This window comes from Ranitomeya imitator, chromosome 1, assembly GCF_032444005.1.
Source record: "Ranitomeya imitator isolate aRanImi1 chromosome 1, aRanImi1.pri, whole genome shotgun sequence".
Classification (NCBI taxonomy): Eukaryota; Metazoa; Chordata; class Amphibia; order Anura; family Dendrobatidae; genus Ranitomeya; species Ranitomeya imitator.
Genome location: NC_091282.1, coordinates 86381234 through 86392646, shown reverse-complemented (window position 1 = coordinate 86392646; position 11413 = coordinate 86381234). Strand labels below are relative to the sequence as shown.

General features: G+C 45.5%; 1 protein-coding gene across 1 annotated transcript in view; it reads right to left on the bottom strand.

The window, feature by feature from the left end:
- Positions 1-4875: 4875 nt before the first annotated feature.
- The window catches only part of EMB (embigin), a 51145-nt gene continuing 44607 nt past the window's right edge, over positions 4876-11413 (bottom strand). Inside the window, exon 9 of the mRNA XM_069748629.1 lies at positions 4876-6925. Coding sequence (XP_069604730.1) covers positions 6923-6925 — 3 coding nt within the window. The 3' untranslated portion in view covers positions 4876-6922. The remainder of the gene's footprint in view (positions 6926-11413) is intronic.

Below are 11413 nucleotides of genomic sequence, written 5' to 3'. Positions count from 1 at the left end.
TTGGATGGTTACTGGAGCTACGAACCCCAAGGGGTCGTATAAACTATTCACGAAGGAAAGAACTCCTCTGCGCGTGAAGGGTTTCTCATCCTTGCTGATCTGAAAGGTGAAGGTATCTGTCTTCAGGTCCCACAGCAATCCAAGGCTCCGCTGCATAGGAAGGGGGTCGATGCTGAGGTCTAAATCCTTTAGATCGCTGGAATAGTCTTCAGAGGGAAAGGCTTCCATCAACTCTCGGCTGTTGGAAGAAATCTTGTGTAACCTTAGGTTAGACTGAGCGAGCATGTCACGAGTCCTCTTTAGTAGACTGATTGCGGCCTCACTTGTCGGTGTGGACTTCAAACAGTCATCCACGTAAAAATCCTTTTCCACAAAGGACCTGACATCCGAGCCATACTCTTCTTCACCATTTTTGGCAGAATGTCGGAGGCTGTAGATTGCGACCGCTGGGGAAGGACTGTTCCCAAAGATGTGTACCCGCATCCGGTACTCTGCGATGTCTTCGTCCGGGTCGTTGTCACGGTACCAGAAGAACCACAGGTAGTTTCTGTGTTCCTCTTTGACGAGAAAACAGTGGAACATCTGTTGTATGTCGGCCATAAATTCCACTGAATCTCTACGGAAACAGAGTAATACTTCCAGAAGTCTGTTGTTGAGGTCTGGGCCCGACAGTAAGACATCATTCAATGACACATCTTCGCATTTGGCACTTGAGTCGAATACCACTCTAATTTGACCTGGCTTCTTAGGATGGTACACTCCGAAGATGGGCAGGTACCAACACTCCTCTCCGTGTCGAAGTGCAGGTGCAATCTCTGCGTGGTTGTTCTGGAATATCTTTCCCATGAAGGTAAAGAAATGTTCCTTCGTCTCAGGTGACTTCTGAAGCTTGTGTCTTAGGGAGATGAATCTGCTGTAGACCAATTCCTTGTTGTTGGGTAGGCGTCTCCTCTGAGGTCGAAATGGTAGAGGTGCGACCCAACTATTCGCCGTATCCTTGACTATTTGTTCGTCCATGATGTCCAGGAATATCTTGTCTTCTATAGACATCGCTACCTTGTTGTCTTCCTTCGTCCTGTGGAAGACTGTACATCCTATGTGGTCTTGTTCACCTTCACAGGCGTGGTCTTCGTTGATAGGAACTGAGAAAGGGCAAGGTAGGGGAGTGCTGCTCGGTAGTTCCTTTACCAACAGACTATTGTGACACGGCTGGAAGAGAGATGGACGTCCATTTTCTAGTGTGCTGGTAAGCATACTGTTGACTGAGACCGGCTTGTGTGCTCCTCCTAGACAGACATCTCCTACAATGACCCATCCAAGGTCTTGCCTCTGCGCGTATGGAGCATTCAGTGAGCCGTTGATATATTCTCTAGTCTTGTGGACTCGTAGTATATCTCTTCCCAGAAGTAAAGCTATTGGCGCTTCTGGTTCCAACTTAGGTATCAGGTGGGCTATACGCTTCAGGTAGGGGTGATACGTTGCCACCTCTGGTGAAGGTATCTCAGACCTGTTGTCAGGAATCTGGTTGCACTCCAGGATGGTCGGTAGTGACAGATAGGTCTGGCCATCCATGGACTCCACTTTGTATCCGGTTGCTTTCCTCCCCGCCGTCTCGACGGTACCTGAACATGTCCTAAGGGAGTAGGGAGAACTGGGGCCTACAATGCTGAAGTTGTCAAAGAAGATGGACCTGGCTAAAGACCTATTACTTTGGTCATCTAGGATTGCATATATCTTGAGCGCTTTGTCTCTGTGGCCTGTTGGATAGACTCGGAAAAGGCAGATTTTTGAGCAGGATCTTCCTCCCTTGAGTCCCTTACAGATCTCCGTACATTGAGAGGTGACTGCAGGGGTGTCTTCATCGGTGTTCTTCTGTTTCTCATCGTGCTCCTCTGCTTGTGACAACACTCCTGGAGGTGGTCCAGGATGCAAGGCTGTATTGTGATCCGTGCTGCTGCATTCTGCACATTTCACGCTAGCTCCACAGTTCCTGGCGAAGTGAGAGGTCGTAGCACAGCATTTGAAGCAGATGTTGTTTTCCTTGAGGAAACCTTTGCGATCCTCTAAAGTCTTCTCCCTGAAGGCTCTGCACTTTAGTAGAGGATGTGGTTTCCTGTGTAGAGGACACTGCTTACTAACATCCTGAGGTTTGCTCTCTTCCGTAGGGGGCTTAGTTGACTTGTGTGGAGGACCTGTGGAATCAATATCAGTTTTATGGACTGCCACGGGTGTCTTACTGGGTTTGACACCAGGGGTAGTGGAGCATGACAGAGTGAAATCAAAACTAGGGTAATTTCTGATCTTGGCTTGCTGGGTGACAAACTCAACAAATACAGCAAAAGGAGGGAATGGTACGTTATGAATTTGTTTATACCGTGAACCATGTATAATCCACCTTTCTTGAAGATTGTAAGGAAGTTTTTGTACTATTGGATTGACACCCCTAGCAGTGTCTAAGAATGCCAATCCAGCCAAGTGACCTTCCTTCTGGGCGACCTGTAACTCTATCAATAAATCATTCAATTCTCTAAGTCTTTGATAACCCTTGGGCCCTATCTTAGGGAAATCATCAATTCTTTTGAATAAAGCATTCTCTATTACTTCTACGGACCCATAGCATTCGTCAAGTCTTTCCCACACTTTACGTAAACCTATGTGTGGGTATTCTATGTTAATGTCTCTTAGTCTTTTAGCATGCTCGACCGATTCAGTTCCAAGCCACTTTACCAGGAGATCTAACTCCTCACTACTAGAAAGGTCCAGTCCCTGAATGGCGTTCTGGAACGAAGCTCGCCACGACTTGTAGTTTTTGGCTTTGTCAGTGAACTTTACAAGTCCTTTTGTTACCAGTTCTCGGCGGGCAAAGAACTTTGCTAAGTCTATGGTGGCTTGATCAGTGTTGGTACGAGCCGGTATGTTATAGCCATGTCTAGTGTGTGGTGCATCACCATACCTGTGAGATGCTCTTGGCTTCGGACAGTCTGCATAGTACCTTTCTGGTGAAGAAGATGTCTCTTTAAGGTGAGGTGGGAGCTGTACCTTCTTCTCAGTGGAACGGTAGCTGTGGTCGACTCCTCTGTCTTGGACGTCTTCTTGTTTGTAGTAGTGAAGTTCGGGGTTGGATCGATGATAATCGGCGTAGGCTGATCGTTGTAGTCTGTCGAGGGTGTTGTCCATGCTGGAGTGTCGATGAACGTACTCTGCGACGCGCTGAGCTGGATCTTGCTGCTCTAGATCTGTTCCAAGAACGTTGCTGCGTCTCTCATAATCAGGATCCTTCATGGCTTCCAAGTACTCTGCCTTAGCTATTGCAGCTGCTACCTCTTTGTCTACCATAAGTCTTTCTAGAGACACTTGCAGGCGCGCACCTTCTGCTTCTTGCTCTGCCCGCAAACGTGCATTTTCTGCTTCATGCTCTGCCCGCAAACGTGCGGTTTCGGCTTGCAGGCGTGCAGTTTGTTCTGCCTGCAAACGCACCTTTTCTGCCTCATGCTCTGCTTGTCTCAGCTTTAGATGCATTTCTTTCTCGGCAAAGGAGGACCTCGCTTTGGCTGCTTCAGCTTCAGTACGAGCGACAGCAGCCAGCTCTGCTAATGATGACCTGCTCGAGCTTGCTCGTGACCTCGTCTTGAGTGAGGATGTGCTGTTTCGAGACATTGTGCGCTTAGCTGCGTACTGCTGAGTGTTTTGGCGGGAAACTGAGTCTAGGTGCGGTGAGCTTCCGCGTGGCGGGAATGATGTAGCTCCTCTTGGCGGGCTGCAGTATAGTCCCGCGGCTGTATGGCGGCTGCTGTGATACCCGAATGCGGAGCAGTGTGGGTGTTAGCGGTTCCGTACAGTCTGAACTACAGCCTGCGACCGGCTATCAGTTTCACTGAAGGCAGCTAATCTGATCTTACTTTACAATCACCGCCTGCGACTGGCGGTCTCGTTTTTCACTGTTCTGCCTTCCTCCACGTAGGATGCTGTGTGGATTCCAACATACGGCTAAACCTTCATCCACATCCCAGTAAACAGACTGTGTTGATGCTTAAGTCTTATTTATTAGGGTGATGATAACCAAAACTATAACGTTGAACAACAATGGTGGACAGTATTCATAGTAGATGATCAAATAGTGAATGATGTTGATGTACAAGGTGGATGTTCAGTGAATAATCATAGTGAATGACTGATCATAGTGGATGACTGGTGAAAAACGAGATCCGTTAGGACAGGGGTAAGAAAGTAAGCGAGACAGGAGCACGTGTGCCTCTCTGCAGATCTCAGGAAAAATGGCTACTGAAGCTTGTCTTCACAAGAAGAATGTGGGCGGAACTAACCCATAAGACATTGCTCTTAGGAGGGAAAGGTTGGTAAACAACATGAAAAGTAGGCAACTGATGACCTCCAGTGGCCACAACTTGAATAACATGATAATTAACTCTTTGCACATTAAGATGGGCAGAACAGTACTTCTTTTTTACCGCGGCTATTCAGCGCGGCTTTTTTCGCGATTTTCCGCAATGTGGGCACAGCAGTTCCTGTTTTCCATAGGGTACATTGTAATGTACCCTGCATGGAAAACAGCTGCGGACCGCAGCGGGAAAATCGCGGCAGTTCCGCATTAAAAAAAGGATGGTGTGAACATGGCCTTATATACAGTAAGTCAATCGGCTGGAAAATAAAAAAAAATCGTATACATCTTGAAAGCTGAAGCTGAATAATCGAAAGCTAAGAGAGGATTGTGTCGCTCAATGGCCAGCCCTGCCGCACAGCTCCGACACCCGTTTGTTCTCCTGATTAGCTGTTGTCCCAGAGGACTAAACCATCAATGTATATTCGTTAAAATTCCCTTTAATATAATCTCTTATGATATAACAACCACACAAAATATAATGTATAACGTATAGTACTTTATTGCTGTGGAAATAAAGCCACTAATCAGCGAGGTGAGAAGATCCGTACAGTACATACATTTCATATACAGTTGCATAAATCATTGACATTTCTAAGCAGAGAGGTAGCGATAAATTGAACAGTCTTTCATGTGGCATCGGCCTGCTCATCCAGAATTCTAGCCACCCTCACTTTACACCACGGGATAGCCAATTCCTATACAACAGTGTTAGAATTAAAAGGATTTTCTGGAAACTTATAACATTTTGCAAAGAGTAGGGAATGTTATGAAATAAATAACCATTAGGGATGAGTGATAACCGAGTGTCTTCAGAGTGTTCATCACTGCAGGAGCGGTGTGGACCACCAAAGCACCAGGGCAGCAGATTTTATAAGATCCATAAAAATCCGTTGTACATATTATTTCACAGCAGTTACTTGGAATATTCCTTGCAAATATATGTCCAGCTAATACTATAAACCCAGGAAGACTATGCACAGTTACAGCCAAGAATGGACAGTTTCAAGCTAAATTAGAACATTATTATGGTTTCTTAATAGGAGTCCTGTCATTATAGAAGCAGAAGTTCTAATTTTAAAAGTTTAACATTTTATGCTATGTTCTGTCTTTCCTTGCATTCCTGCTTAACAGACATGGTGTCATGGGGAAATCACAACAGAGAAGGGCCAGAAGATTGCGACGTCTGGTTTTATAAACTGCTGAACTGATTATAACTGATTCATCATCTTATTAAACAGTGCAGTTTTTTCCTTGCTGGCAGAGCAAGGGTTAATCAGTTCAGTTGATCTTTTGAAGCTCTCTGACCTCGATTGACTAAGCTGTTCAGTGTTGGCCACTCCCCTCTACTATATATGCTCACCACTGGCAGTTGGCAATTGCCAGTGATAGTTCTTACTGCCTAGTTAGGAGTTGGAGGTGAAGTTTGTGTCTGGAGGTAGGCGTTTGGAGAATTTTTCAAAATTGTTGAGTGGTGTTTGTTCATCTTCATCCTTTCCTATTTAATTTCACCTTCCTATACCTCCCCTGTTTTCCACTCTGCTGTTTGGTGAGTGTATTTTGCATGGTTGTTGTTTTTATTTTTCTCTGCCTTCCCTTGTTTGTCTGGTTAGTGATATCTTCTACACTTCAGCCTTAGACCTCCCTGGGTGTGCGAAGGAACAGATAAGGGTTAATATAGAAGTATAGCAAGGCACATGACCCCGGCGTCTCCACCTTCAGGAGTAATTCTGGGGACATAGATAGACTAGGGCGCCCCTAGTTCAAGGGATTTGGTAGGCACCCACAGTCCCAAGTCACTACGTGACATGTGGAGTGGGGTATGGGGAGGTACATTCCTAATGATTGACAGCTTGGACTAGTGACATAGTTGAGCCACTGGTCCAAACTGGGCACTCTTCAATGTTGCTAGCAGAGTCGGTTTTGTTTCTGCAGCAACAGAGGAGGACAAGGACACTGATCCAGAACAGCACTTGGAAACAGTATATCAAAGACCTTGCAAGATATTGAACTCTTTGCCTAGGAAATTACTGAGACAACAGAGGTGGCCAGTAACACAGGCAAAGTGCACTAAAGTATAGAATTAAAAATCTTAACAACTAAGAGGATTTTTAGTAAGAGGTAAATTGCTAACTTGCTTGGTTTTCAAGAAACATTTATGAATATGAGACAACCCCTTTAAGTAAAAGCAGGGGCATAGGGTATGAGAGAGCAGATGTATCCGAGGTATCTACTGGGTTCCAAAAGCTCCACCGCCATATAAGTAGACACAAGTATTATAACACATAACACATGGTAGGTGAAGGATTTACAGACTTTGCACATGGATAACGGTACAATGACAACAATGGATCAATGACATCAATGAATATAATTTGCGTTAAAAGACTCCATTCAGCATTACTGGAGAAAGGCCACAGAAATCTGAAGATCTGGATGGAAGTGGGCTGGAACATAGTGACCAAACCTGATGTCATCATATCGGATCTGGCATGGCTGGCCTACCGCGCCGTAGGAGAATTCACTTCACTGCATAAGGAAAACAAGAAGGAATGAGACCAAAATGGATTACCAGAGCATCATCTCACGTAAACGTCTGTCAGATCATTAACATGGACAAGCAATGTATCTACAATGTTTCTGAAAGTGAATTCACATCTAATGGAGACTTAGGGGGATGGAGCTACTGCCAAATTGCTCTTTTCTTTCTCAAAAATGTTTTCATGAACATAAAACGCAGCCGTTATCAAATGCTGTCATGGTGCAGAACAAGATGGCAATGGAGGCTGGAATGGTAGTCTATTCTCTACAGCGATGAGTCCTGCCTTTGTTTTGGATGCAAAGTAAGCTGGTGATTGATCTGCAGACCACATGAGCAATGCCATGATGAGGCCTTCATAAGGGAACATGACAGTGCGCCCCAGGGGCCATTTTTCAGCATGTCAACACCAGGTCACATGTTGCTTGTGCTACTGTGAGCAGCCTGTGTGTCCTAGACGAGCTACAACGGCGTGCAGCGTCTCCTGAACTTGTCTTCCATCGATCGCATCTGGAAACTCATTGGTCGTTAACTGAAAAGGCAGGTGCCAGCAGCGGATCTTGATGATTTGCTGCCCAAGTGCATTCTGTGTGCAGAACATTCCTCAGACAACCATTAATAACATCATTGATAGCAGCCAAGGCATGTAAGCGCAGGGATTTTTGTGCTTATACTCTATACTGAATAAATTGAATCTTTTTTTATTTTCTTTATTTATTTTGCTTCCCTTCTTTTATCATTTGATTATCATTAACATGTCTGTCGATCCTGTGATTCTCATAATGTCACAACCTTCTCTGAGTTGCCATTTCAGTGCTGAGGAGTGTATAGTCCTGGAAATAGCTATGACAACCATCGTGAAACCAGACAGTGACTACTTTATTTTTATTTCATACCTATGAATCCTGTTAGGTCTATCTCATTACAGGATGCTTGGTTAGACGGCTTTTCCTGATATATACTGAAAGCCCAGATTTCATCTTAACATGATTGTATCTGATGTCTTTTATATAGAGGAGGAAATATTGATTAGTAGAAGATTTTATTCATCTCTTTAATCAAATTAAAACATTGACGTGCGACTGGAGAGGGAAGAGGTCAATCCATTATTAATGCACTTGCTAATTATATCTCTACTGCTCCCATTTTAGCCATGCGATCGCCTTATCACTCAGCTTCACTTTTCCAGCCACTTTTGGGTCATTCATCCTTTTTATTCTCTCATCAGGAACAGCCACGGTATGGACACATCCGACACTATGAATACACCAGAAATAGTGATGAGTGCAAGTGCTGGTTACTGGAGTTTGCCCAGGGTGCTCGGGTATGCACAAAAAATCTGTCTGAGTTGTGTCTGAGTTGCCCTATGTGTGGTATACATTGCTTTACAGTGGAGGGGTCTATGAGTGAAGTACAGAGGTTTCCACTGTTACCTTTATGTAAATTTTGTTAAAGAGTTATTCCCAGAATCTAACAGTTTTTCCTAACAATTTGATAGGGGATAACTTATTAACCCCTTCGCGCCATGCGCCGTACTAGTACTGCGCTGCCGGCACTGCATAAGTGCCAGCCGCAGAACTAGTACGGCGCCGCCATTTTCCGGTCACCGCGCGGTGATCGGGTTCCGGTGTCTGCTGTTCCTGACAGCAAACAATCCCTGCACGCAGCCCCGGGTGCCTGCACCGCCCCCCCGCATCAGCGATCGCTGTGATTGGCTGGTCAATTCTGACCAGCCAATCACAGCGATGTGACAATAAAGTTTAAAAAAAAAAAAAAAAAAGCATGTGACAGGCTGTGATTGATGCTGTGTGACGTCGCACCAATCACAGCCGTCACAGTAGGTGGGGTGATCGCCACGTCACCTCACCTGATTAACCCCTGTGGCGCTGATTGGCTGAACAATAGCTTCTAGCCAATCAGCGCCAAAGGGGTTAATTTAAAATACCGATCACCGCCCTGCACGCCATCTTTCTCTCAGATTTGGCGTGCAGAGCGGTGGTCTAAGCCCCTCTGTGTCACCTTAGTGAAGGAATCCATTGGTGGCCAGTGCGATCCTCCCTGGGATCTCCTGCCTCCAGCTTGTGCTCCTGCTTCAGCTTGTGCTCCGTGCTGTGTGCTCTCTGCTGCCATCTGCCTGCTGTGTGACTCCTGTGATCACAGCAGCAGCAGCACCTCCCCCACCCCTTTCCCATCCCCCCATCCCTGTTCCAGTACCCCCTCCCTCCCCCACCCTCCAATTGAAATTTTTTGCGCACTTTTTTTGCGCTTTTTTTCCTGTGCGCGGCGTCCCGCGCAGAGCATTCGTGCTCTTCCTGTGTCCGCAGCGCTCTGATCAGTATCGCTGCTGATCAGAGACTGCGCCACAGGACTTTTTTTTTTAGGTTAGTTAGTGTAGCGGACATTGTAGTCTAAGCGACGTACGTTTTTTTTTTTTTTTTTTAGAAAAAAAATTGTAGTTAGTACAGTGTAGTTTTAGACGTAACAAGGTAGCGTAGCCGGCGTCAGTGTTTGGTGACGTCCCTCCATCCCTGTTCAAGTACCCCCCTCCAATTCAATTTTTTGCGCACTTTTTTGCGCTTTTTTTCCTGTGCGCGGCGTCCCGCGCAGAGCATTCGTGCTCTTCCTGTGTCCGCAGCGCTCTGATCAGTATCGCTGCTGATCAGAGACTGCGCTACAGGACTTTTTTTTTTTAGTTAGTGTAGCGGACATTGCAGTCTAAGCAACGTCCGATTTTTTTTTTTCTTTTACAAAAATATAACAGTAGTTAGTACAGTGTAGTCTTAGACGTAGATTAGCTGGTGTCACAGCGTTCGTGACGACCGGTCTTTTTTTTTTTTTAGAGAAAAAAAAAATTCTACAGAGTAGTTTAGTGGTAGCGTGTTAGTGTAGCCAGCGTCACAGCGTTAGTGACGACCGATCATCTTTTAGAAAAAAAAAAATCGTACTGAGTTTTATAGGTAGGGAGGTAGCGTCTTGTGCATAAAAAAAATCTGCTATCGCCGGATAATCTCTAGTGCATTAGGGGAGCGTACGTCACACTGTTAGTGGCGTTCGCTTTTCTTTTGTAAAAAAAATATTTAGTTGCGTAGGGTAAATTTATACTTTTTTTTTTATACAAACTTATTTTTTTACATTGATTTTTCTTTTCATCTTTTTTTCTTGTTTCTTCTACATTTTTTCTCACTACTTGTTTTTTCTCTCTGATTGGTTTTAATAAAGAGTACCCTATACACAAGCCCCACACATTACACGTGTAAAAGCACCACTTACACACACATACCCAGGGTTTGGGAAAAAAAAAATGGCCCATTCGTCAACAAGGCGCTATTCACCAGAGGAGGCTTACGCCATCCTTGCGTCCGACACGGATTCAGCCAGTGAGGAAGATCCCACATTCCTCTATTCCTCCTCCTCCTCCTCCTCCTCATCTGGTGAGGAAAGACCCCTAACAAGGCGCCGTAGGACCCAGGCAACTCCTGCAGCAATCGATCCCGTATGGATTGCACCCCCGGAAAATTTTCAGCCCGTCATTCCGGATTTCAGCAGCAGCTCAGGAATCCAGTTTGACACGACTGGCCTCACTGAAATTGACTTCTTCAAATTCTTTTTCAGTGATGAAATAATAAATATTATGGTGGCCCAGACGAACCTGTATGCCCAACAATTTTTTACCCAAAATCCCACGTCATCTTATGCCAGATGGACCCCCGTAAATGCAGCAGAGATGATGACATTTTGGGGAATTGTGCTGCATATGGGCCTAATCAAAAAGCCAAAGCTTCGGCAATACTGGAGTACTGACATTCTCTACAGTACACCGGTATTCCGCATGGCCATGAAAAGGACACGATTTGAAGCGATCCAAACATTTTTGCATTTCAGTGATAATGCGCAGTGTCCTCCCCGAGACGATCCAAACTTTGATCGTCTATATAAAATTCGTCCAGTGGTTGAACACTTCAGCAGAAAATTTGCTGAGGCGTACACACCCCAGAGGGACATCGCTATTGATGAATCTCTCGTTCATTTCAAAGGGAGGCTAAAATTCCGACAGTACCTGCCCAGTAAGAGGTCCAGGTACGGAATAAAGCTGTACAAACTGTGCGAGAGTACCTCAGGGTACACCCACAGATTTAGGGTCTACGAGGGTAAGGACACCCAGATTAACCCCCCTGAATGCCCCCCCATCCTGGGGGTGAGTGGGAAAATTGTGTGGGAATTGCTGCACCCACTGCTGGATAAGGGTTATCACCTTTATATTGACAACTTTTACACCAGCATCCCACTCTTCAAGGCCCTCTCTGCCAGAGGTACAGCTGCATGTGGCACCGTGCGAAAAAATCAGCGAGGCCTCCCTAAGCCGCTAATTGGGCAAACGCTGAGAAAAGGGGAAAGCAGAGCCAAATGCAGCGACAACATGCTGGTGGTCAAGTATAAGGACAAAAGGGATGTCCTTATCCTGACCACCATACACCGTG